This window comes from Pseudorca crassidens, chromosome 3 (assembly GCF_039906515.1).
Source record: "Pseudorca crassidens isolate mPseCra1 chromosome 3, mPseCra1.hap1, whole genome shotgun sequence".
Lineage (NCBI taxonomy): Eukaryota > Metazoa > Chordata > Mammalia > Artiodactyla > Delphinidae > Pseudorca > Pseudorca crassidens.
In genome coordinates this window covers 136,937,017-136,964,774 of record NC_090298.1, presented here as the reverse complement: position 1 = coordinate 136,964,774, position 27,758 = coordinate 136,937,017, and the positions used below count along the sequence as shown (strand labels likewise).

General features: G+C 48.5%; 1 protein-coding gene across 2 annotated transcripts in view; it reads left to right on the top strand.

The window, feature by feature from the left end:
* Positions 1-27,758, top strand: part of ADAMTS2 (ADAM metallopeptidase with thrombospondin type 1 motif 2) — a 246,476-nt gene that overhangs the window by 192,489 nt on the left and 26,229 nt on the right. For both annotated transcript variants that reach the window (XM_067732549.1, XM_067732550.1), the window contains 6 exons: positions 3,119-3,275; positions 8,169-8,274; positions 8,922-9,065; positions 9,424-9,556; positions 10,172-10,285; positions 25,454-25,599. In XM_067732549.1, coding sequence (XP_067588650.1) covers positions 3,119-3,275; positions 8,169-8,274; positions 8,922-9,065; positions 9,424-9,556; positions 10,172-10,285; positions 25,454-25,599 — 800 coding nt within the window. The remainder of the gene's footprint in view (positions 1-3,118; positions 3,276-8,168; positions 8,275-8,921; positions 9,066-9,423; positions 9,557-10,171; positions 10,286-25,453; positions 25,600-27,758) is intronic.

Genomic DNA, 27,758 nt, shown 5'->3' with positions numbered 1-27,758 from the left:
GCCAGCACTCTCATGGGAGACCTTGAGCCAGAAGACCCCGCTAGATTGCCTTTGGATTCCTAACCCAGAAGCTATGAGATAAGTGTTTGAGGTTTTTCAGACCATAAAGTTTGGAAGTAACTCATTTTGTGGCAATAGGTAACAAACAGGCCTGGGGTAGGCTGGCCTCAGGCCTGGGGGAGCCAGGTGGTTGTGTGAAGATACCAGGAATTGACCTCTCTCCACCCCAGGCCCTGCTCTATCTATGCTGGCTTCTTCCTCCCCTGGGGTCTCCTCCCCTAGTGGCAGCTCCAGGCTCGCAGTCTCACACCTTTCCAACTCCTTGGCCCCAACCATCCTTTGCTGGGAAGGTGCAGGGTGGGGTTGGCTGGGCCTGAGCCCTCCCACCCCTGAGCCTAGGGTCAGACCCAGATTAACAGAGAGGATATTTTACCAAAGGGGGACTGGGCTGCTGTTGTCAGAAGACCCCAGGCAAAAGTAGCTGTAATCTACCAGGGGAACAATCCCCTGATGTTTGGGCTGAGAGACATGGCCCTGAGGGAAACAAGGCCCTTTTGTTGGAGATGGACTAACAAGGCTCTGAACTGGTTTTGGGCTTTGTGGAGCTGGGGGAGTCCCACTCCAGTGGGGGCTCTGCGGCCATCCTTGACCAAGTGGTCATCAGTGGCCTTTGTGATCACCCTCTGATCGGGACTTGGGCTGGCACTCTGAAGCCCAGTGGGGTCCATACTCAAGCACCAAATCAGATCCACCCATGAGGGTCCCTTCCTTCTCATTCCACCCAAACGTCCTTCCCTAGAAAGGAGAGTCTTTCACTCACTTCCTCCTCCAGAGCTGTGGCCTCTCAAGGTTTTCTGGAGACAGTGATCACCTGGCAGGGTCTTGAGCTACCTGCTTGGATGAGATATAGATGCCACGTCCCCTTCCTTTGCCCTTTCTGTGTCAGGCGGGGCGGGCCGTGCTGTGCTGCAGGAACAAACAAGCTCCATGTCCCCGCAGTTTACAACAACAAAGATTGATTTCCCCCTCACACTTGTATGTTCATTGTGAATTGGCAGAGGACTCTGGTCTCATTGTCACTCAAGGCTTAGGTGACAGAGCAGCTACCATCTCAACATGCTGGTTCACATGCCAACAAGGAGAGATCTCTGGAGGCGCTCATGTGGGCAATTAAGTGCTTGGACCGGGAAGAGACACACGTCACTTTTACTCACAGCTAATTGGCCAGAGCTTGTCACATGCTTCTCCGAATCACAAGGGGGGCAGGAGTGTACCTCCCTTCCCCTTTTCCAGCATCCTCTGGGCTGTCCACCTCTGTGCCAATGTCTAACAGGTCCTGGCCACCAGACCTCTCGCTCCAGTCTATGATTGACTTCATTAGGACTCAACTACATCTTTTTTTTTTCTTTTTTAAAAAAAATTATTTATTTTATTTTATTTATTTTTGGCTGCGTTGGGTCTTTGTTGCTGTGCGCGGGCTTTCTCTAGTTGCGGTGAGCAGGGGCTACTCTTCGTTGAGGCACACGGGCTTCTCATTGCGGTGGCTTCTCTTGTTGCGGGGCATGGGCTGTAGGTGCGTGGGCTTCAGTAGTTGTGGCACGCAGGCTCAGTAGTTGTGGCTCTCAGGCTCTAGAGTGCAGGCTCAGTAGTTGTGGTGCACAGGCTTAGTTGCTCTGCGGCATGTGGAATCTTCCCAGACTAGGGCTCAAACCTGTGTCCCCTGCATTGGCAGGCGGATTCTTAACCACTGTGCCACCAGGGAAGCCCCTCAACTATATCTTATTAAAACAAGTAATCTCATCTCTCAGGAGCAATTGGCTCTGTGCTTAGGACTTGGGAACTGGTCTGCCATCTTTTAAGCCATTGACTTGGGTAACTCACGAGATGCCTGGCAATGACTAGTCCTCCCTGGCCTTGAATCGTTCTTCCTTCTTCTGCAACATGCTGGCTTACTAACAATACCCTATACCTTATTCTCTGCTACTTATACACAAAAAGAGAAATATGTGGCTCTGCTTGATGGATATATTTATGCAAGAGAAGAGACAAAACATCTGCTTACGTGTCTACCAAAGAATGCATAGTTCTACTTTATGGACAGATGTATCCTTAAAGTGGAAAAGAACGTGCCCAGTACTCTCTGCCTAGAGGGAACCACTTTGATGGTGGGAGTATGTGGTGAGAGCAGAAACTGGAGTGTCTGCCGTGAGGATTGTGGAGAGAAAAGGGATGAGTGCAGCTTATAGGAGACTTGATTTTGAGATGATACAGTGTATGTTTTATTTGTGGAGGAAGTTTAGGGCAGTGGATTGAATATAAACTTTGGTTTCAGGCTTCCTAGCTGTGTGACCTGGGGCAAGTTACTTGACCTCTCTGAGCCTCAGTTTCTTGCCTCTTCGGGTGGTTGTGAAGACTGAATGAGAGAGTGAATGCCAATGCCATGGTGCAGATCAGGCTGCAGTGCTGCCAGTTTAGCAGCCAGCCTTGGCTAGTAGGTATGTGTCATGACACAAAATGGAATGTGGTTGCTCCCAGTGGCTTCCTGTCCGTGGATCCTGAGGGAATTATCCCTGTGCTCCTGTTCCTCATGTGGCTCCTTTGCTGTATCTGCTGCAAGGTTTTTCTCTCCCTTGTGTCGTTTTCTGCAAATAGCTTCTATCAAGGGGAAAGCACAGGTCTCTGGGCTTGTAGTCATACTGGGAGTTCTGTCTCCCCTGTCCTGGGGCCTGCCAGAATGTAAGCTCTTCAGGGTGACCGAGGTTCATTGCATTTGCCTCCTGGCCAGGCCCTGCACAGAGCAGGGGCTGAATAGGATGCAGGGGCCCTGGAGGTGGGGTGGGCTGAATGGACTCTTTGAGGCTTTAGACGGCCTCAGAGCTTGGCTCCCACGTCTCACCTGAAATTGTGCAGTGACTTTGTGTGGAAACTTGTGCAGGTATGTGGAAAGGCCGGGGAGCCTTTCCATCCACTCAGGAGAATGGAGCCAAGTGGGAGGGGGTCTTGAGAACGGACTGGGCTTAGCGCCACCTGGCCCAGGTCCCCGGTAGATGGGGGCTGCTCAGCTCCCATCAGGACCACCAGACGCCAACCCCTCTGTTTGTCTCTCCTGCCCCTGCAGTCCCTGAGCCTCATTGAGATTGGGAACCCCTCTCAGAGTCTGGAGAACGTTTGCCGCTGGGCCTACCTCCAGCAGAAGCCAGACTCCGGCCACGATGAGTACCATGATCATGCCATATTCCTCACACGGCAGGACTTCGGGCCTTCAGGCATGCAAGGTGAGCCCCTGGCCCTGCGAGGGCCCCTTGGCAACTTTGGCCCGGGCTGGGAAGGGTGTCTGGGCAAGGGGGCCTGTGTCGAGGGGGAAGGGTAAGTGCTAGTGACCTCCTAGCTCTTGCAAACCACCAGGAACTCTGACCTTTTCCCCAGGAAACTGCATCTCTGGGAGGGGACAGAGAGGACCAAAGGTAGTGAAATGGGCAGAGTCTGGGGCTGGCAGCCTCAGCCCAGACAGGATCTGAGGCTGGGTTTCAGAGCTTTTTGCTTCCTCCAGCATTCACAAAACAAATTTGAATAAATTTTCAATCTTTAACAGTTAAGAAACTTTACTTAAAAATTCAAACTATATAAAACAGATCTAAAAGAAAAAGTTGAAGGTCTACAATCATCGTTGAAGATTTTCACACATAGCAAGGCTGCACACCACACCGTGATGGATCTCTTGCAGTGAATGTTGAGTGAAATAAGCCAGTCAGAGAAGAATATATACTTATGATTCCATTTATTTCAAGTTTGGAAGTGAGCAAAACTAATCTGTGGTGTTAACAGTCAGGAGTGGTCAGGAGGGAGGGAGTCGCTGTTGGAAGAAAGAAGAGGCTTCTGCAGTGTGGGGACAGTTTTATTTCTTCATCAGGGAGGTGGCTACACAGGTGTGATCACTTTGTGATAATTCACTAGTTGTGTCCTTATGATTTGTGCATTCTTATGGTGTATATTATACTTCAAAAGAAAGAGCTTTAACGACCTATATAAAAATGTATATTCAGGGGAGTGGACCCTGTTTCACTTCACCCCCATCCTCTACAGATAGTCATTTTTATTAGTTTCTAGTTGATCATTCCAGTGATCTTTTTTTTTTTTTTTTTTTTTTCGGTACATGGGCCTCTCACTGTTGTGGCCTCTCCCGTTGCGGAGCACAGGCTCCGGACACGCAGGCCCAGCGGCCATGGCTCACGGGCCCAGCTGCTCTGCGGCATGTGGGATCCTCCCGGACCGGGGCACGAACCTGTGTGTCCTGCATTGGCAGGCGGACTCTGAACCACTGTGCCATCAGGGAAGCCCCAGTGATTCTTTTTATAAAAATAAGCATATTTATCTGATATAGGTGCTGATTCCTTCCAGCACTTTCTTCCATGACTTATTTCATATGCACCGCTCTGCTGTCTTAACCTGCAGCTTCTCTCTGCCAACCACTTGTCATATTCACGTAAATAGAAAGACTTCTTAAGTGACCCCTGATCAGAGCTAGGATTAGTTCATGTTAACAGAACACCTCTGAGGCACTACTGTTGCCCCCTTTGCCATGCAGATCAGCACCACAGTGGGAAGCAGGTGGGAACAGAGATTGTGACCCCAGATCCCACCAAGCACAGAATACGGCTCCTAGTTGGTGTGGGTGCCTCCCCACTGGGAGGGGGCTGCTAGCTCCCCTTCAAGCCCTACACCAGTGTGGCCAGCTGACAGACAGAGCACCCTGTCTGCCCTTGGTCCAAGTGAGAGCTCTAATAGGGAGCAGAATTGTTCCATAGGAGAGAAACCAATACAACCTTTGTATTAAGTGACCTCATTCTTCATTTAAAAATGTGAAAGGATAGCCAAGGATTACCAGACATGAAAAAAACGATAGGATGAAAAGGATGGACCAAGATGCAAAATAAAATTATAAAACTGACGCCGGAGGAAACAGATAATTTAAAGAAGGGAAAAGCACAGTTTATAAAGTAATATCCCCAGAATGAGGAACTACATCTGTAAACCCAGAACAGGTTGCAAGGAAGAATTAGAGAACAAAGGGTTTTCATTAAATTAAAGATTTGACGGTGTCGACTAAAAAATTAAATGCCCAACCTAAAGGCTGAGTCACAGAAATTTTTAGGACTTCAAGCCCGGGAGGCAGCATCTCAAGTAACCCTGAGAGAACTGTTTCGAGGAGGCGAGGGGGTAGCTAGGATACACAGGAGTTTTGCAACAAAGGGCAGGTAATAAGAACAAAAGATTACTGTTAATTAAAGAATACTAGAAACCTCAAGTTAAGGCATTTACTGCTTTCTGTGTATGGGAAAATGCAAGAGTCTGGGCTCACTGAAGTCATTCCTTTGATATGCACCTCAGCTATCTGGAGCCAGTATCCTGTGTTTTCATATCCAGAGTTTCCTCAGGGCTCACCGTGGGGATTGGCTGAAGTCTGATGGCTGCTAGAAGGCAGGTATTCTTTGCCTCAGGGTTCACCAGCTCACTGGTGGTGGCTGCAATCGCTGATTACTGTGACATCCTTTGTGGCAGGCAATATTCCATTTCTCAGTGGGTAAAATAGAAAATTCAAAAGCTGAAATAAAAAGTCTACGGATCAGGCTTCCCTGGTGGCGCAGTGGTTGAGAGTCCGCCTGCCGATGCAGGGGACACGGGTTCGTGCCCCGGTCTGGGAAGATCCCACATGCCACGGAGCGGCTGGACCCGTGAGCCATGGCCTCTGAGCCTGCGCGTCAGGAACCTGTGCTCCGCAACGGGAGACGCCACAACAGTGAGAGGCCCACGTACTGCAAAAAAAAAAAAAAAGTCAACGGATCCAAAAAGATTAAAATATGAGAGAAAAGTTGATGTAGAGGCTTAATCCAGGAAATACAATATCTATCTAAAAAGATTTCCAGAAAGAAAATAACAGCAGAATAAAATAAGAGGGAAGGATATAAAGCAAATAATACAGATGCATTTTCAAGTCTTCAGATCCTAAAAGTTCATGTAATGCTAATGTAGGTGAATGAGAAATACTCATACTGAGGCACATATTCATGTGCAAGCTTTGCATGCAAAGGACAAAGAGAAGACCACAAAGGTTTGCTCTGGCGCTGATTGGAGAACAATCATCTCAAAATCTACAGAGCAGAAAATGCTTTACGACATAGATTTTCCTGTTTATTAGAAGGGAAAAAGACAATACGATGCTTTTACAGACAAGTCGAAAACCAGCACTCCCCCGTCACACTTCCTTCCCTTCTGTGCTTTTCTCTGGGAGCACGTTGCCTGGGACCTCCCTGTGGGGTCTCAGAAGAGTGAGACTGAGTCGGGGGTGTTGACTTAAAAAGGAATATATTCACAACGTGAGAGTTGCGAGTTAAGTTTTATTGGGGGCAAAATGAGGACTGCAGCCCGGGAGGACAGCGTTTCAGAAAACTCTGAGAAACTGCTCCAAGGAGGCGAGGGGAGGAGCTAGGATATAGAGGAGTTTTGCAACAAAGAGCAGGTAATTGGGAACATCAAAAGATTGTTGTTAAATAAAGAGAACCAGATATCTCAAGGTAAGGAATTTAGCGCTTTTCTGTGTATGGGAAGATGCAAGAGTCTGGACTCACTGAAGTCATTCCTTTGATATGCACCTCAGCTATCTGGGGCCAGTATTTTCACGTCCTGAGTTTCCACAGCGCTCACAGCAGGGAGTGGCTGCAGTCTGATGGCTGCTAGATGGCAGGTATTCTTTTCAGCCCTGAGTTTCCTCAGGCCTCACCAGTTCATGTTGGAGGGCTGCAATCATTGGTGACTGTGACATCCTTTGTTTATTAATATGGCGGGAAATATTCCATTTATAAATATTCCATTTATCAGAGGACAGGCTGGCTTCTCACTTGGTGGGCCACTAGGACGCCCAGCCTTCTAAACAGAGGCCCCCTCTGGCACACAAAGGTCTGTATGTACTTCTGTATCTTGTCCAGGGGCAAGTGGCTAGGCCCTGTTCTCTGGATTTCCTCCATTTTGGGTGGGGTCATCATGTACTCCCATCACCCTCCCCATCCCTGTGGGTGAGAATGTTGTCTTGTAAGGCTTCCCTGGGGACATCTTAAGACACCCCATGATCAGGCTCAGCCTAGTCAAGGGGGGTCATTCTTCCACGAACCAGCCATGCCACAGGGAGGCCTTCCTGGCCTTCCTGCCTGGGTGGTTCAGGCTCATTCCTCAGCCCTGCCCTCATTCCCTGTCGGGCTCCATTCCCGACTTCTCCCTTGGACCACACACTCTAATTGGGCTGGCAAAACCCACTGTGTCTCCTTACTGTTACCTGTGAATTCAGTGGCTCTTCAGAAGCCCTTGAAGGGGTGGGGTGGGCCCACAGGGCTGCTGGAGGGCCCGTGGCATCTCGTGTCGGGGGTTGGCCTGCTGCAGCTGCTCCTCCCCATTCTCCATCTTGCCCGGGACAGACCCCTGGACCCCTCAGCAGGAATGTGGCTCATAAGCTCCTCAGTCAGAGTGCAGAGTTGCCGGGCCAAGGGCTCCGAGGGCCCCGTCGTCTGTGGCTTGTCTGCCCCCCAATCCACGCAGCCAGTCCCCTCTGCATGACTCAGCAGGGCAGCGTAGCACCTTGGCTGTCCTTGCCTGACCTGCTCCTGAACAGCTCAGGGCCACCCTCACTGTAGCCTTCTGTGCACTATGGAAATCCATCCAGTTGAGGACCCAGAGAAGGACCTATGGACCACGAGGGAGCCAGGGAAGGTCCCGAGGGAGTGGGCTCAGGGTATGGTGCCGGGCACCGGGGCCAGGGTTCCTGCAGCACCAGGGGCGGGTGTGGAGACAATGTGCTACCCAGGGGCCAGAAGGCCACCCAGCCAAGCGGGGGGAGGAGCGCGGGAGGTGGCCTGAAAGGGAATAGCGGGAAGGAGGTGGCAGAAAGCCTTAGCAGGTGAGACCTGGGCTCGGGAAACTGAGCTTGCTGCGGTGTGGCCACAGACGGGCAGGGCCGAGGCCCGCTGCCCTGGGGGAGGGGACAGGTCGTCTCCTGAGCCGTGCCAGCCACGGGGGCAGTTGGCTCTGCTCATTCGCTCTGGGGGTGTTGGGGTCAGGGCCCCCAGATTTGGGCAGGGCTCTGAGCCTGGGACCTGGAGCCACCCTTTGTCCCCTTCCAGGCTATGCTCCTGTCACTGGGATGTGCCACCCTGTCCGCAGCTGCACCCTGAACCACGAGGACGGCTTCTCCTCAGCGTTCGTGGTGGCCCACGAGACTGGCCACGTGTAAGTGGACTCACCATCCTTGTTGTCTGAGTAAGGTCGGGGTTCAAAGGGCCCCACTTCTCCTCTGTGCCCTGAGAGGGACAGGCCCTGTATGAAAAGCCCTTGGGATGGGATGTCCTGCCTCCGTGCTGCACAGGACGAGCTGGAGGCCCACTTTCTGCTGAAGGCCCCAGGCAGGAGCTGGGGGCTTTCCACCCATCATGCCATTCAAGCACCTGGGCAGGGTGGGGGGGGTTCTTCTTACCCCATTTTACAGATGTGTAACTGAGGCTCTGAGGGAGCCTTCCCCAGGAGCACAGAGCTGGAGTTGGGGAAGTTACTCCGCCTGGGTGTGCATGCCGCTGGGTGTGTAGAGAGGGCTGTGGCTGCCTCTGCCTCCACTGCATTCTCATGTAACAGTGCTCTGCCTTGGGGACAGGATACCTGAGGGGGCTGCTGCTGGATGCTGTCACCTCAGAGTGCCCCTGGCTTTAAAGTTAGCTGGTAGCAAATGGGTACCACCTTGCTCAGGGCAGACCAAGCCAACTAAGGTGGGGGGGCAGCTCGGGGAGGTTAGGGGTGCCCTCTGAGCATTAAGGTGGGGTGGAGCTGACAGGTGAGTGCGGCCAGGTGAGGGTCCAGTGAGGCTGCCTTGTCTTCCCGCACAGGCTGGGCATGGAGCATGATGGGCAGGGCAACCGCTGCGGTGATGAGGTGCGGTTGGGCAGCATCATGGCGCCCCTGGTGCAGGCAGCCTTCCATCGCTTCCACTGGTCCCGCTGCAGCCAGCAGGAGCTGAGCCGCTACCTGCAGTGAGTACCACCTGTATCTCCCAAAGACGAACCCGAAGTGCCGGTCTCAGCGCCTCCAGCCTGAGGTGCAGGGAAGGGGAGAGGGGGACAGCAGTACGGGACGGGGGTATCCCATTGTTAGGGGCTAGGTTTTGGATGGAAAGTGGTTATGACAGCTGCACCTTTAATGGACGCCTGGTCCTGGGTAGCTTATGCCAAAGAAAACAGGTGCAGCAGGGAAACTGAGGCAGCACAGCCTAGGGCTGGGGTGTGCAGGCAGGCCCACCCCCGAGGCTCCATGAGGGGCCTCAGTTGCCTCCTGGGCTGGATGGCCAGTCCTGTTGAAGGCAGCTTGTGGCACCCATGTGTCCCCTCCCAGCTCCTATGACTGCCTGCGGGATGACCCCTTCACCCACGACTGGCCAGCACTGCCCCAGCTCCCGGGGCTGCACTACTCCATGAACGAACAGTGCCGCTTTGACTTCGGCCTTGGCTACATGATGTGTACCGCGGTGAGTGTCGGAGCCCACGACACCTCCAAGGGCTGGGCGGGGGGAGTCTGCCCCAGATCGGCCTGGCTTCCTGGGAGGCGGCTGGTGTTGGGTGGCTCCCTGGCACAGAGTGGAGCAGCCCTCCAAAACAGCAGCCTCTCCCTCCATACCCACTGGTCTTTCCCCAGTCTGCACCCAGTGCCCTCCTGGCTGGCCCAGACATGGCTTTAGGAGGGATTGAGGCAGTGGAGTGTTCAGCAGGTGAACAGCGGGTGCTCATGGGACCCTGCAATGACCGCCCCTCCTGCCTGGGCCAGAGGAAGGCCACCAAGCCTTCATGCCAAGCACACTTGTGCCCAGCTTTCTGTCCAGGCTCCGTGAGAGGTGCAGCCACCAAGGTCTGGAGGCCAGGGAGGCCGAGCAGCCTGCAAAGATGTGAAGCACCGTACTGTCTGCTCGAGGTCCTCACAGCCCCAGAATCACACAGAGCTCAGGGCACCACACAGGCCTGTCATGGGTGGACAAGTCATTTCTGGCTCTGCAGCAGTGCAAGAGGACCCTGGGCGACAGGGCGGCACCCCTGAAGGGTCCCTGAAGTGGGAGGTGGCCTGGCTAGCTGCTGGTGCTCTCTTCTAGTTCCGGACCTTTGACCCTTGCAAGCAGCTGTGGTGCAGCCACCCTGACAACCCTTACTTTTGCAAGACGAAGAAGGGGCCTCCCCTGGATGGGACCATGTGTGCACCTGGCAAGGTGAGTTGGGGCAGAGGGCAGGCACTGTGACATGCACAGATCTCCAGGGACAGGCCCTGCAGGGCCCTCGGAGTGGGGCCAGGGGTCTTCTCAGGGGACCCCTTCCTCATTTCTAACAACCCCACCCTCCACAGCTTCTGCCCCGTGCACTCTTTCTTCTACGGGAGGGAACCTGGTGTCTCAGAGTTCCTCAATGTGCTTCAAGCCCCACTGCAGGAATCCCCTCCTCTGAGGACCAGTTTCAGGGTTCCAGCAGCCTTCCATCTCCCCCTGCACACTATGGGTGACTGGGTCACCTCCTCTTGAGGCCAATATTGGCCAACATTCTGGTGACCACGGGATCCTCAGGCCCAACATCAGGCTTGGCCTTTCTATCCTCTGGCGCCTTGGTGTTTGGTCCCTGGTGGGCAGACTTGTCCCTGGAGGTAGCTGGATGGCCACCCACCAGCGCCTTCCTGCTGCCCCAGGCCCTCTTCCCACCTTCCCACCTCCTACTTCCAAAGCAGCAGAACAAAGGGCTTCTCCTTCCAGTCCAGACTCGGGCCTGATTCTCATTGGTTCAGATGAAATCGCACTCCCACTCCTCCGCCAAGCACTTGCTAGGGGGCTGGCTTATGCAGGTGAGCCTAAGCCTAATCCAGGAGGATTCAGCCCAGGGAAGACACGCAGACACAGCAGCACCCAGTGAGGCCCAGGAGAGGACTCCAGCACATGTCCCCCAGAGTCAGGCCTAGAAAGGCACCCAAACCCCCTGAGCCTGAGGTTCCTACACCGCAGGTCTTAAATTCTGCTTTATTTTAGAAGCCCTGGCAGAGCTCCTTAAAGTTATGGATTTCCAGGTCCACCCTGAAGATTTTGATTGGGGATGAGGACTGAGAATTGTTTTGTTTGGTTCTTTATTTGTAAAATTATGGTAAAGTTCACATAACTTAAAATTCATCACTTTAACCACTTTCAGTGGCTTTTAGTACCTTCACAATGTTGTGCAACCATCACCACTATCTAGTTTCCAAAACTTTTCATCACGCCAAAGAGAGACTTCATTAAGCAGTGGCTCCCCATTTCTCTCCTCTCTCCAGCTCCTGGCAACCACTAATCTGCTTTCTCTGTCTATGGGTTTGCTTATTTTGGAATTTCATGTAAGTGGAATGATACAATATGTGCCTTTTGTGTCTGGCCTTTTTCACTTAGCATAATAACTTCAAGGTTCATCTGTGTTGGAGCAGATATCAGTGCTTCATTCCTTTTTGGGGCCAAATAACATTCCACTGTATGGATAGACCACATTTGTTTATCGTTTGATGGACATTTGGGTTTTTTCCACCTCTTGGTGTTTGTGAATAGTGCTGCTAATGAACATTCATGCGTATGTTTCTTAGAAGACATGGGAAATGGTATTTTTAAGAGATGCCCCGGGTGATTTAGCTGTGCCCCTAGACTTAATGAACTGTCAGAAGTTGGAAATGAAATGTTGTTAGAAATACTCCAGGGACTTAGTAATGCCAGAACTGACCTCGTAGCCCTGCTCCCCACAGGAGCTCGAGGGAGGGAACGGGGCCCCCAAACATTTGCTATAACCCCAGTGGGGAGCCCAGTAAGTGCTAAACTGATGAATGAGACTAGCTCAGCATGGCCTCCTTCCCCGGTCTGCCCCTCCAAGTCCAGCCCTGGGTGGAGAGAAGGAGTGGGAGCAGACCCTGCACAGTGTGCTCGCCCAGGGGTGTGTGTGGCTGGTCTTCACCCACAGGACCACTGACCACTACAAAATGTGGGCCAAAGAGTGCCTGACCGCCAGCTGATTGGCCCACTTCTCCTGGGCGGGGTTGGGGGTGGGCGTGGGGTCTGGTGAGGAAGGTGGGCAGATGTGGCCAAAGTACCCTTTCTCACAGAAAACACTGACTCAGTGACGACCTTTCACTCTTTTTGGTGGTAGGACCCTTAGTTCATTTAGCCCAGTAAAAACCCCATCATTTTATGTATTAAAAAACAGTCTTGTGCTGATTGAGGGGGTGGAGATGGGGCTTAGCTCAGCCTGCCCTCGTGCACAAGGAGCATAGGTAGAAAGCTGACCTAGGTGAGGGATTCCTGGTGTGTGTGTGGAGTGGGGCTGGAGGGGCAAAGGGAGAGAGGAGGATGGGAAGGGGGAGAGAGGAGGACGGGAAGGGCACCTCCCGGGGGGCCTATCAGAATCCTCTGCCTCTATGAGTTTCTTATTGCAATGTAATCTTATATTTGGAAAGCAATCATCCTTTGTCTCTCCCTTTCCTGCAAGAACAGCCACAGGGCCCAGGAGAGAGGAGAGGCAGAAGGGAGCAGGGGGAAAGTCTAGGCAGGTTGGAGAAATAGCAGGTCATCTCAGGGACCAGGGCTTTGCCAAGCTCAGCTGTCCCTTTCCGTCCCTCTCTGCCCCCATTGCAAGACCCCTGGCAGGGGGTCACACAGCACTCAGGCTCTGCCTGGGGTCCTCATGTCCACAGTGGGTCATCCCAAGCGCATTCTCCCCTCTTGGCCTCCAGCACTGGATTATATCCCTGCTTACTCACAGTTTCCTATACCCACCATTTCCCAGAGACGGAACAATGTATCTGTATTCCATCCGCAGAGATGACCTGGGGAGAAGGAACAAAACTACAGACGAGCCAACTCCACTGCCCGCCCCTCAGTTGGATGGCTTTTTCATTGTCTGCCTGGGTTCCCACAATGGGGTGTGAAGGGTGCAGAGTGCATGTGTTGGTGAGATCAAGTGGAGAGGGATGAGGGCCAGTGGGCACACAGCTTTCTCATGGAATCAGGAGTTGTGGGCAGGCGTGTTTGGCTGAGAGGGGAGAGGTGAGCTCGTTGCTCTTGGACATAGATGTGGGCAGCGGACCTGAGGATTAGGCTGATTAGTCACCTCAGCTTCATATCCATCCATCCATCCATGTGTCAGGCTCCCTCTGCCTCCATCAGACCTCGCTGTCTGTGGGGGTTGGCCACGAACGTGACGAGGCAGCCATGACATGGTGGTGAGGAACGGGTTGGGGAGGGGCCTGTCGGGAGCTCAGAGAGGCTTTCTGGTCAGCGGCCCCAGCCAAATCTCAAAGGGTGGAGAGACGTGGGACCAGTGCTTCAGGCGGGGGGACCTCATTGGGCGGGAGCATGATGAGGACGGCTGGGGAGGGTGGATGAGAGGAGCATGATGTTTTAAAATATAATGTGTCAGTAGAAAAGTTGAGGTACAGTAGGGCCAACAGATCAAGACAATTGCCATTGACAAGATAGTGTGTTCCTCACAAATCCCAAAGGGAGGGGCCACACCACACCGTGGCAGGGGGGCGGGGGGGGCTGTCGGGCACACAGGGAAGCATCAGGATCAGTTGGAGAGCGGAGGGCGGCAGGAACTTCAGTTTCTGCAGAAAGGAATGACAAGGCAAGGTAAGCAGGCTTAGGTTTGGCTGCTGTGAATAATTTCAGTGCGCTCTGGGCCATAGGGGCTGCCCCTAGTTGTCTGGTACCTGACTGGCCCTGGAGTGATTAGGATGGAGGATGGTGGCCTGGAATTTAGGAGCCCTGATGAAGGAGGTGGCTCTGTGCGCTCTGGATTGATTGGTTTGCACTTGAAAATTGCACTTGTGGATGAGTTGTTTACTATTTCTAGGAACTGGCTAACCCTGGGAGGGATGGTGCCCCCAGGGTCAGCAAGGCCCGGAAGTTGAAGCATCAGAATCCAGAAAACAAAAGACCCGATTAACACACACGGCTCCGCAGGAGACTGGGTGATGGTGGGAGAGAGGGAAGGACTGATTGAACTGATGATGGCTGTTCCTGAGCCTGCTTCATCACCTGCCCTGTCCAGGGTGTGGGGACAGGGCTCAGATCTGCTCTCAGACAGGTGCACCCTGTGGCCACACAGTGTATGCCCTGGATACCCTGGAGGCAGGGTCAGGCCAAGCACAGAGGGTCCCCCCAGGTGCCTCTACCCTGCAGGCCAGGCTTGTGGGCTCACCTTGCCCTCCTTGCCTGAGCCAGGGTCAGGGTCATGGGCGGGGTGCAGATCCAGCTGGGTCAGGATGGCTCCTGCGTCAGTGTGTCTTGTCAGGGAAGAGTCCTTCACGTGTCTCACATTCACCGGCAGTGTCTTGGGGAAGCAACGCCCACCCTAAGTTTTCATGAATTCAGAAGGACTGTTTCAGAAACATGTGCCACGGTGCTTATCCAGAGTGCAGAGGCCCTGTGATGCCCCATGTTTTGCTGCATAGTCGAGAACTGGCAGGCAGGCCTAGCAACAGGGACAGCGCATGGGCTGGGCATGGGAGTTTAAGCCCTGGGTCCTCCCTCCTCATTGTGTGACCTTGAGCCATCCTTTACCCCTCGGGTGAGTCATCTAAGTGTCCAACTCAGTTATCCTCACATCCCAGGCTCCTGGCACATGGTACCAGCTTGGGACATGCTGGCGGGTGGAGAACGGAAACCCAGGATCACAGTGGTTCAGAAATGCTAAATGTGCACTTCCTGAAAAGAACAGTCTGCCTTTCAGGCTTTCAGACCAACCTGGCAGTGTTCCCAGCCCTGCTTAGGTGCACCAGCGCTCTCCGTGGTACTTATCCTGGTACCAGAGGCAGCCCTGGTCAGGATTGTCCATGGGTACGTGTGGGCTCTGAATTCACTCATGACATGTGACTTTGTGCTTTTAAATGTTTAAACCTCTCTATTGGATGAAATATTTGTAGGCATTTAAACATACGTTTATAAAGCATTTTAATAATATTAAACATGTTTCTTTTATAATAACACTGAGGCATCAGAGTATAAAATTGTTCATTTGGGATAATTGCACTCTTTTAAATGCTCATCATCATCCAGGAGTAAATAAACCAAATATTAGAGGGACAGCTTCTGCATGGTGGAATTAAGGGTGATTTTCCTGTCTTTCTGCTTTGCCTTGTTTTCATATTTTCTACAGTGCATGTGTGTTGCCTCTGTGCGTTTGATTGGACCCAAGTCTGCGGAGGAGGTGATCCATCACACCATAGGCCTGTGGAGTGTCCTGAGTTGTCCCATGCCCAGCTCCCCATTTACAAACTGGGGACCAATTTGTTCAGTGGGGAAAGGGGGACCACTATGTGGCCTCCGCCATCCCCCCGGCCCTTGGTTCCCATGCCCACCAGTGATTTAGAGGCTGGACCCCGTCACAACTTTCAGAGGTGCCAGGACCCTTCCCATCCTCTTTGTCTTAGTCGATGGGGGCTGCTATAACAAAAAGCCAGAGACTAGGGTGGCTTAAACAACAGACACTTATTCCTTACAGTTCTGGAGGCTGGAAATCCGAGATCAGGGTGTCGGCGTGGTCGGATTCTGGTGAGGGTTGCAGACTGCCATCTTCTCTCCCTGTCCTCACATTTTGGAGAGGGAAATCATCTCTCTCTTGACTTCTTTTAAAGGCACTAATCTCATTCATGAGGACTCCACCCTAATCACCTCCCAAAGGCGCCACATTCTAATACCATCACTTTGGGTTTAGGCTTCAACATGTGAATTTTGGGGCACACAAATATTCAGTCCACAGCATTCCCCTGCCTGGGCCCTCCTCCTTTCCTTCCAGCCCTCCCCTTGCTCCACCAGCTGAGGGGGACACTAACAAGAATTTCTGTGGGTCTTTCCCTTCCCTGGTTGAGTGAGGGGAGCTCTGAGGTGAGAGATGAGGTAACTGTGGCCCGGGAAGGATGTGAACAGCATCACTGGTGACCTGGAGCCAGGCCTGCCGGACCCCAGGTAGCTCATGACTGTGCTTGTTGGCCATGTGCCCGGGTGCCCAATCTGGTGGTGGTGGAGCTCTTGATCACTTGCCCAGAGCCCGGGAAGGAGAATCCAGGGAATGGCAGCCTCTGCAGAGCTTCCTGTGGGCTCAGACTGGTGCAAAGGCAGGCCTGGTTGGGAGGAGTGAGAGGCCTGTATAAGGAAGAAGAGGCAAGGTGGGCTCCCAAGCAGAGAGGTGCACAGATCTAGGGAGACAAGGGCCGAGAACCAGGAGGGATACATGGGAGCAACGTGGGCATGGAGACGGGAGCTTGGCTGCCCTGGAAATGGGCTCTGAGACAGAGATCTGATGGCAAGGTGTTTCCTGCGGAGCATGCTCAGTATCAACACCTGCAGAGAGAGAGAGTCATTGAACAGTGGTGTGGTCAACGTAGGTTCAGCCTACCCTGCCCGGCGCTCCGGGCTGGCCTTTCAGAGTTGTCCCCCACCTTGACCTCTGGCCGTGGCTGTCCCCAGGAAAAGGGCATGACTCCGGGCTAGGCAGCTATCTTTGGCTGAGGGCATCTCCTATAAAGGGATTCAACTGTCAGCCATGAGCAACAAGCAGCTCTCCACAGCTGGGGGAGTGAGCGTCTCTGTTCTGCAGGGGGATCCCTGCATTACTGCAGGGGTGGGGAAGGAAATGGAGCTAGGGCTTCTTTCGCAGAGGAGCTCCCAAAGGCAGCGTGGTCTGTTCAGAGAGCAGTCAGTGCTCCCGTGCCTGGTGTGGCAGTGGGAGATGGAGCAGGGTTGGTGTGTAGGAGCCAGGCCACAGGGCTAGTCTAAATCCTGCAGCAGTGGGGAACCCCAGAAGGTTTTGAGAAGGGAGCAGAGATGGGTTTACCATGAAACTGACGATGTATGAGCTTCAGGGCCCCATACTTGCATAAGCCCCTTCCAGGGCCCTGGGACAGGTCTCACAATGTGTTCACATGGTCATATCTTTTCACTGACCATAATCAATTAGGATCACTCCTCCTTCCCCTCTGATACATTTCTCCTGTTGACATTAGAGGGGCCGTGGGTGTTTTGTGGCTTTGGCTAAGGATAAATTGGATTTGGGGTATATTTATTGGTTTATTTACATGGTTTTTAGTACCTTATGTGTACGGTTAGGTGGTTGTTTCTATACAGGTGTAAGAATAGCTTCTAGAAATACTCTTACTGCCTCTGTGCCAACTCACCCAGGGTTGTTGCAGAATATGTGCTGTGTTTAGCACAGTCTCCTCAATTGATTGGAGAAAAGGGGCCTCACATATACTAGAGGTTGTGATTACTTCTATCTTTGCAATAGTTTGTTTTCTTTTAGGGTTTGTCTTGTAGATGGGACACTAACACAGATCCAACTTGGATACTTCTTTGGAAATGCTAAGTTTAATAAGATGGTTCGTTTATTTAAAAACTGTCCAGACCTCCAAACATACACATTACAAAACACAAGGAGCACTAAAAATAATTTTCAAAGTCCAGGAGAGAAACCTGAATGCAGATGGGATGCAAAATGTTTATTCAAAATGTTGATAAAGCTGTTACTAGTTTAACTGCAATTTTGAAAGTTGTTTCAGAATGCTTCAATAAAGTAAGGGAGAAACGACAGACTTCTGATTTAGATATATGTATAAAGATACCTTCTTTTACCATTTTCAAATATATTTATTAAAGAAAATTCAGATAAAAATCAGTAGAAAATAAATAGAAGTTTAAAGTGAGTAAAGAAATCAGTAGCAATAAATCTGACTTCAAAAATTTAATTATAACGAAATAAGTTTTCAGATCAAACTAAAGCATTCATTAGGAGGAAGAGATAAATATCAAAGCGAAATAAGTAACAGGCTCTTGAAGCATTTAACAATGCAGTTAATGAAGAGGAGGGAATCAGATGAACACATTGGAAAAGCATTTAAATTTCTTTCTGATTTTGACATGAAATGTTGACAACATCAAAGGCAATGTAAAGCTCAGAATATTGCCCCTACAATAAGAATGTTGACAGCAACAGTTACTGAGTTGCTAATCCAAAAAGCATTTTAAATCAAGCTCTGACCAAGAAAACCTGAAATACCCTGAAATCCATATCCAGAAGCACACTAGATATACTAGAATTTGATCATCTACATGTTCACATAACATCACCAATAACTTCTCTAAATTACTGAAAATTAAAAAATATTTTGCTCAACCTTCTAGAGCACACATACCAACCCCACCTGCCACCTGTTTTATTTTCCCCTAACAGTTTCATCAAGATGTGACTCACATATAAATTCACCCATTTAAAATGTACAGTTCAATGGTTTTCAGTATATTCACAGAGTTGTACAGCCATCACAACAATCAAATTTTGGAACATTTTTGTCACTCCAAAGAGAAGCCCCGTAACCATTAGCAGTCACTCTGATTCATCCCCCCTCCCCCTTAATCCTCGGCAATCACTAATCTACTTTCTGTCTCCTTAGATTTGCCTCTTCTGAACATTTCATACAAATGGAATTGTACAATGTGCATCCTTCTGTGACTGGCTTCATTCAGTTAGCATAATGTTTTCATGGTTCATCCAGGTTGTATTATGTGTCAGTACTTTATTCCTTTTCGTTGCTCTATAATAATTCATAGTATACATATACTGTTTTTTATTTATCCATTTATTAGTTGATGGACATTTGAGCTGCTACCTCTTTTCAGCTATTATGAGAAATGCTGCTATCAACATTTGTGTTCAAGTTATTGCGTGGATGTATCATTTTTCTTGAATATGTGTCTAGGAGTGGAATTGTTGGCTCTTATAGTAACACTATTTTTAACATTTTGAGAAACTGCCAAACTCGTTCCCAAAGCAGCTGTACCTTTTTACATTCCTACTAACAATTTCTCCACGTCCTCACCAAACCTTATTACCTGTGTTTTTATTATAACCATCCCAGTGGATGTGAAGTGTTATCTCATTGTGGTTTTGAGCACCTTTACATGGACTTAATGGCAACTTGTATATATCTTTTTTGGATAAATGTCTATTCATTATCCTTTGCTTATTTTTTAATTGAGGTATCTTTTTATTATCAAGTTATAATCATTCTTTTTACATTCTGGGTACAAATCCCTTATCAGACTGCTCAGATATATGGTTTGCAAATATTTTCTCCCATTATGTGTGTTGTCTTTTCACTTTCATGATTGTATCATTTGATGTACAAAAGCTTTTAACTTTGGTGAAGTCCAATTTAGATATTCTTTCTTTTGTCACTCGTGTTTTGGTGTTGTAACTAAGAAACCATTGCCATTAGGTCAAGAAGATGTATTCCTGCTCTTGCATTTGGATCTATGATCCATTTTCAGTTAATATTTGTGTAAGGTGTAAGGAAGGAGTCCAGCGTTATTCTTTTGCATGTGAATATCCAGTTGTCTCAGCACCATTTGTTGAAGAAGCTATTCTTTTTCCATTGAATCACTTGGTACCTTTGTTAAAAATCAGTTGATCATATGTAAAGGTTCTTTTAGGGACTCTGCATTCTGTTCCATGAATAATTTTGTCTGTCCTTATGGCAGGGCCACACTGTCTTGATTATTGTAGTTTTGTGGTAAGCTTTGAAATACAGAAGTCTGAGTCCTTCCACTTTGTTGTTTCTAAAGACTGTTTTGGCTATTTCTGATCCTTTGACATTTGATATGAATTTTAGGAGCTGTTTCTCAATTTCTGCAAAATTCCAGCGTAAGTGTTGCACTGAATCTACAGATCAATATGGGGAGTACAGGCAACCCTCGTTTTATTGGACTTTGCTTTATTGTGCTTTGCAGACATTACATTTTTTTTTTTTACAAATTGAAAGTTTGTGGCAGCCCTGCATTATCAGTTGATGGTTACCATTTTTTAGAGATTAAATATTTTAAATTAAGATATGTACATTTTTTAGCGATAAAATATTTTAAATTAAGATATGTACATTGTTGGGCTTCCCTGGTGGCGCAGTGGTTGAGAGTCCGCCTGCCGATGCAGGGGACACAGGTTCGTGCCCCGGTCCGGGAAGATCCCACATGCCGCGGAGCGGCTGGACCCATGAGCCATGGCCGCTGAGCCTGCGCATCCGGAGCCTGTGCTCCGCAACGGGAGAGGCCACAACAGTGAGAGGCCCGCGTACCACAAAAAAAAAAAAATATATGTACATTGTTTTTTAAGACATAATGACACACTTAATAGACTACAGTATAGTGTAAACATAACTTTAACATGCACTGGGAAACCAAAAAAATTCATGTGACTCTCCTTATTTTGATATTTGCTTAATTGTGGTGGTCTGGAACCGAACCATCAGTATCTCTGAGGTATGACTGTGCTGCCATATTAAACTCTGATCCATGAACATGGGATGTCTTTCCATTTACTTAGATCTTCAGTTTCTTTTGACAATGTTTTGTAGTTTTCAGTGTACTAGTTTTGCATTTTTTTCTTCAATTTATTCCTAAGGTTTTTTTCTTTTTCTTTTTTTTTGATGCTATTGTAAATAGAATTGTTTTCTTTTTTTAACTCAAAATACTTCTAATTTCTTAGTTGAATTACAATGTTATGTTACTGCTGTACAGCAAAGTGACTCAGTTATACAAATATATATATATATATATATTCTTTTTCATATTCTTTTCCATTATGGTTTATCACAGGATATTGAATATAGCTCCCTGTGCTATACAGTAGGACCTTGTTTATCCATTCTATATATACCAGTTTGCATCTGCTAATCCCAAACTCCCAATCCAACCCTCTCCCACCCCCCTCCCCCTTGGCAACCACCAGTCTGTTCTCTATGTCCCTGATAGAATTGTTTTCTTAATTTCATTTTCAGTTCATTCATTGCTAGTTTATAGAAATACAATAGATTTTTGTATATTGACCTTGAATCCTGCAATCTCACTGAACTTTTAAAATTAACTTTAATAGTTTTTTAGTGGTTTCCATAGGACTTGCTATATAGAAGGTCAATTCATCTGCAAATAGAGATAGTTTTACTTCTTCCTTTCCAATCTGGATGCCCTTTACTTCTTTTTCTTGCCTAATTGTCCTGGCTAGAACGTTCAGTACAATGTTGACTAGAAGTGGTGTGATCAGACACCCTTGTCTTGCTTCTGATTAGGGGGAAAGCATTCATTCTTTTACCATTAAGCATGATGTTAGCTGGGGTATTTCACTGATGTCCTTTATCAGCTTGAGGAACTTCTAGTCCTGTCTTTTGAGTGCTTTTTTCAGGAAAGGATGTTGGATTTTGCCAGTTTTATCTTTTGAGTCTTGAGGTAATCATACAGTTTTTCCTTTATTCTGATGATATGGTTTATTACATTGATTGATTTTCAGATGTTAAACCTTGAATTCCTAGGATAAATTTCACTTGGTAATGGCGTATAATCTTTTACTATGGATTTGATTTGCTAGAATTTTGTTGAAGAATTTTTAAGTCTATTTTCATGAGATATTGTTCTGTAGTTTTTGTCTTTTGACATCTTTGATTTTTGTATTGGGGTAATATTAGCCTCATAGAATGAATTGGGAAAATCTTCTCTTCCGTTTTTTGAAAGAGTTTTTGAAGGATTGGTATTAATTTTTTTAAGTGTTTGGTAGAATTTATCAGTGAAGTCATCTGGCTTTGGCTATTTTTTGTGAGAAGTTTTAAATCACTAATTCAATCTCTTGTTATAGGTCTATTCCAATTTTTAGATCTTATTAAATCAGTTTTGGTAGTCTGTGTCTTTCTAGAAATTTGTCCATTTCCAGAACTCTGTCTTTTCATGTGGATTTGAATTATTCTCTGGTGTCACTTGCTTTCAGCCTAAATAGCTCCCTTTAGTATTTCTTTTTTTACAATTTTATTGGAGTATAGTTGATTTACAGTGTTGTGTTAGTTTCAGGTGTATAGCATAGTGATTCAGTTATACATATACATATATTCATTCTTTCTCAGTTTCTTTTCCCATATAGTTTATCATAGAATATTGAGTAGAGTTCCCTGTGCTATACAGTAGGTCCTTGTTGGTTATCTATTTTATATATAGTAGTGTGTGTATGTTAATCCCAAACTCCTAATTTAGTATTTCTTATATGGCAGGTCTGCTAGCAATGAATTCTCCCAGTTTTTGTTTATCTGGGAATATTTTTATTTCACTTTCATTGTTGAGAGGTAGTTTTGTTGGATATGATTCTTGGTTGACACCACTACCTCTGGCCTCCATTATTTCTGATTAAAGTCAGCTGTTAATCTTATTGGGCTTCCAGTGAGTCCTTTTGCTTCTTTTGACATTTTACCTTTGTCTTTCTATATTTGACTATATTGTGTCTGGGTGTGGATTTCTTTGCATTTAACTTACTTGGTTAAATTTCTTGGATGTGTATGTTAATGTTTTTAATCAAATTTTGGAAGTTTTCAAACATTATTTCTTTGAATATTTTCTACTCCTTTCTCTGTGTCCTCTCCTTCTGGCACTTTTACTGTGCACATTTCAGTGAACTTATGGTCTTCCATGTTTCTCAGAGGCTCTGTTCATTTTTCTTTATTTTTTTCCCCCTCTTCTCTTCAGATTGCATAATTTCTATTGATCTATATTCAAGTTCATGGAGTCTTTTGTCAGCTCAAATCTACTACTGAGCCCTCTAGTGAATTTTTCATTTGTTTTTTTACTTTTAAACTACATAATTTCTTTTTCTTTTTGTTTGTGTTTTTTTAGTTTCTGTCTCTTTCCTGATGCCATTTGGTGAGGCATTGTTCTTTAGACATGGTTTCCTTTTGTTCTTTGAACATATTTATAACAGCTATTTTGAAATTTTTGTCTGCTAATTCTAACATTTGGGACTCCTCAAAGGCAGCTTCTGTTGCCTGCTTACTTTCCTGTGTATAGATTTCACTTTCCTGTTTCTTTTCACGTCTCAGAAATTTTTGTTGAAACTGGACATTTTAGATGATACATTGAAGAAACTCTGGATAGTGATTCCCCTAGACCTTGTTGTGCTGTTGTTTGCTTGTTTACCTGTTTATTTCTTTAGTGACTTGGATGCACTGTTTCAATAAATTTTATTTGCCCTGCAGCATGCAGCTGTTGATATTGCCCCTCAGAGATCACAGCCTTGGGCATATGCATAGTCACCGGGGCCACACAGCTTCCCACCTCCACCCCCAGAACAGTGGGATTAGCCAGGTTCTCTTTGTCTCTTTCTTTGATCTTCCAGCTAAACTTCTGGCTGTTCTGCCTCTATTGTTATCACACCCAATTAGCTTTCACTAGCTGCTAGCTGATGCTGTATAGTTTTTGATACAGTTGCCCTGGGGTACAACTTGCCTACAGCCTGACCTAATCAGATTCTGGACCCTTCACAGAGGCAGGGTGTTACCAATATTTGAGGCTTGCTCAGACTCCAGGAGGGCTCTTAGCTGTCTTTTCCCTGGTTACACTTCTAGTTGGTTTACCATTTCACTTGTTGCTTACTAGTATTGTGGAGCTACTGGCCTCCTCTTAGTTGCTCACTACCAAGATTTCTATTGTTTTTGACAATGCCCTTAGGCATGAACTTCCTCATGCTCTGTTCCAAATAAAGTTAGTCCTCTTAGGGTGAGCTATGGAGCTCTCAGTTCTGCCTCTCCCTCTGGGAAGACTACTGCACCACTGCGCTGGAGCTAGGAGCAGGGTGGTCCACTTACAGAGTGACACTCCTGGTCTACGAATAGGTCACTGAATAGAGATAGTAGCTTCTAGTCTTCTTGGCTTTTCCCTTTCAGCATGGAACCTCTGCCCTACAAGGAAGCCAGAGAAGGGGCTACTAGAGTACTGTATTCTTGGTTTGCCATACCTGGAGTAGAGCCTCCAGTCTGGGAGTGAGGACTGGGTGGGCAAAGGGAGTTCCCTGACTGGAGCAGATTTTCTGCAACACAGTGTTGGGAGGTATGGGAGATGCCAGTGGCCTGCCTTTCCCAGGGTGAAACTATAGCCCTAGACTGGGAGCTGAGGAGACGAAGACCTCTGTCTTTTAGGCAGTAAAGCCTCCATCACACTGAGATGGGGAAGGAATGGGAGAGGGTTGTGGCTCAAATGTATAGACTTTTACTATTCTTAACCAAGATTTAGTAAATTCTCTCCATTTGTTGTATTGACCTTAGGACAATTTCCAGATACTTTATATTTTTTAATTGAAGTATAGTTGATTGACAATATTGTGTTAGTTTCAGGTTTACAGCAAAATGATTCAGTTATATATATTCTTTTTCAGATTCTTTTCCATTATAGGTTATTAAAAAATATTGAATATAGTTCCCCATGCTATACAGTCAGTAATTGTTGTCCAGATAATTTAAATGGTTTGTTTAGAAAATAATTTTCACCAGTTAAATAGTTGTTTTACTGAGGAGAAGGTTCACCAAGTTTCTTGCAGCTCCATTCTAGAAGTTTCCATTTGCTGCCTGCTTTTGTAAACAAAGTTTTACTGGAATGCAGTAAAATGCATATCCATTCATTTATATGTTGTCTATAGCCACTTTCATGCTCTAATGGCAGAGTTGAATAGTTGAAATAGTGAGCATGTAGCCTGCAAAGACTAAAAAAGTTACTATCTGGCCCTTACAGAAAAAGCTTGCTGAGGAATGACTGCATTATCTTTCTATTCTCCCTATGGAATACAATCCTACAAAATTATTGTCATATGAAGAGGGCATGAAAGAGTATACAGTTAGAACTGCAGGAAATGTTGTGTCCATCAATCAATTTGAAAAAAATCATTGTTCTCTGTTTTTGGTGGTTTGTGGTATTTGTCAGTTTTTAAATTTTTTGTTTTATATTTTCTAATTCTAAATCAATATTCCATTTTATACCAAACTTAGTATTTTTAATTTTGCAATCTTATTCAAATGGGCCCTAAATTGTATAAGCTTCCTCTCTGGACTAGTGATAGATTCAAGTTGTAGACCTGAGTTTCCTCTACTCCAGTGTTCTACTTACTATATTCATGAATTTTTACCATGTCAACATATCACCTATCCTTCGTTTCCATATTTCTTTTAAATTGCTTATTTTTACTTAAACAGTAGACCTTACATGTCTCTAGAGTCACTGGCTTGATGTGCCGCTTACATCTTTATGAATGGCGCTGTGTGGGCACACCAGGCCGGGGGTTTCATCCTGCAGACACGGTGTGGGGTGGGCTTTGGCTGCGGGGACAGAGTAGGCTGAACAAGGCACTGAGGATGGTGGGAGACCAGGCTGGTGGTCGGGGGAAGCTGGGTGGGCCAACACCTTACCATGCCTCCCAGCGAAGTTCTGAGCTTCTAAGGGTGAGTAGGGCCTGTTCTCCCTGTGCCTCGAGGGCCAGGCAGTCATCACGGGCACTGCAGCTGAAGGGTGGGGGCCATGTGACCTTCTGTCTTTCAGCACTGCTTTAAAGGACACTGCATCTGGCTGACACCTGACATCCTCAAGCGAGATGGCAACTGGGGCGCCTGGAGTCCCTTCGGCTCCTGCTCACGTACCTGCGGCACAGGTGTGAAGTTCAGGACCCGTCAGTGCGACAACCCACAGTGAGTTGGCCCTGATGTTTCCCAGCCTTCCTCGGTGGCAGCTGTGGTCCCCAAGGGCCCTTGCTAGCCAACCCTATCCTGCAAGGCCCCTGCGGATGTCACTTCTGGAGACGATGTGAGGGCAGGCAGCTCTGGCCCCTTCTCATCTTCCTGGGAGGGACTGAGACTTAGAGAGTGGAGGGCTCATGCCACATAGCCTGCTGGGGCCAGAGCCAGCTCTGGAGACTTGGAAACCTGGTCTTCTGACCTGGTGGCCTAGGGCCATTCCTCCCACTTGGCCTGCATCCTACTCTAGACACCGACCTCCTCTGCTCTTCTTGGTTGAGGGCATCAGGAATAGGAGGTGAGGGCTTCCCTGGTGGCGCAGTGGTTGAGAGTCCGCCTGCTGATGCAGGGGACACGGGTTCGTGCCCCAGTCCAGGAGGATCCCACATGCTGCGGAGCAGCTGGGCCCATGAGCCACGGCCGCTGAGCCTGCGTGTCCGGAGCCTGTGCTCCGCGACGGGAGAAGCCACAACAGTGAGAGGCCCGCGTACCACACACACACACACACACACACACACACAAAAGAATAGGAGGCGGAACAGAGATGGGGCAATGGGGATAAAGAGGAGGGCTCTCTCGGGCCCCAGGATGCCCGGAGCCTGAGCAGGAGAGCAGCTGTTTGCAATCAGGCAAGAGGCAGGGTCAGTGACATGCCACCCATTCCCAGCTGCCCAGGGGAGAAACAGCCTGGAGAGGCTGCCTGAAGGCCCGCTGGACTCCCACCTCCATCCATGCTCCCCATCCTGCCTCCCAGGCAGGCCCCATCCCCTGTGCTATCCTCAGAGCTCCCCTAGGGCTATTACACTTGCCTCAAGATGAGATTGACAAGACAAGAAGTTAGAAGCTCAGAGGCTACAGTGTGCTGGGTGAGGACTTCCAGGTTCTGGTCCAGGGTGCACAGTCAGAAGAGCAGATCTGGCCTGACAACCCCTCTCTCCCCCCACCAGGCCCTGACTCCTCGTGGTGTCTGATGCTGGGCTCTTGGGGTCCAGGGGACTCACCCCCAGGTCTGGCCCTGGGGGAGATCATGCAGGTTCTGGGTGTTCTATGTTCTGTCCCTCCCCACCTGCGCACTCTAGGGATTTTCTTACCCCTCTGGCTGGTTCAGCCTTCTTGGTGGCAGCAAGGGACAGGGGCAGCAGTGACGTGAGCAAAACTGCCAGAACTGCCTGCCATTCCATCTGTTCACAAACACCGTTGGGCCGGGAGAGTAGCTAACCCCTGGTCAGTGCCAGCATTCCGTGCACATCAGTGACCATCAGACAACACAGATGCCCCGCACAGAGCTCTGAGCACGGTTCATTTATGCCAGCCTCACTTGCATCTGTGGGGAATACGCACAGCTGCAGCGCCCAGAGCATTTCAGAGCCCACAGGCCCCACAGCAATGCCAGTGCGCCCCGTGGGCCTCCCCTTTCCTGTGTCCTCCTGAAGATGACAGCTGGGCCTTATGCTGCCCCATCTTTAGTTGCTGCTCCCTGGCTCAGTAGCTTTTCCTGGGACACTGTGGCCAGTGTGAAGACTCCTGAGGTTCCCAGCTGGGCCCCCGCTCACTGGATTGAGTTCCCTCTGTGTTCTTTGCCTCGCCACTCTTTTGATTGCAGAACTGCAAACAGTCTACAGCATGAGCTCAAGCTCTTCAATTTCTCTTCCTCCCTGGCCTCCCCTGAATTCTCCAACTCACATTCTCTTTTGAAATTATCATGGATTTCCATTTGAATCTGTATGGCTCCTGTCTGGGCTGGCCGGGGCTCCAGCGACAGCCCGACCCCTTCCTGCTTTTTCCTGCTGCATGATGCCCCTGGGCTCCCCAACCTACACCCAGGGCTGCACCCCCTCCTGGTGATGCTCTGGTTGGTATTGTCGTTGGTCTGTGGTCCCATCAGTGGCCCTGGTGTAAATCTCAAAATCACCCTTTCTTTCATGGTCCCCATCAAACACTGAGGCTTCTTGGTTCTTTCTCCACAAATTTCTCGGATTGTTATTTCCACCGACTTCCCCTGAGAACATGGCACTGTGCAAGGAGCCTCATGGAAGCCAGCCCCTTCCATCATTCACTCTGCAGTGCTATATGCTATACATCCATCATCACAGCAGAACATGACTTTTGCCCAA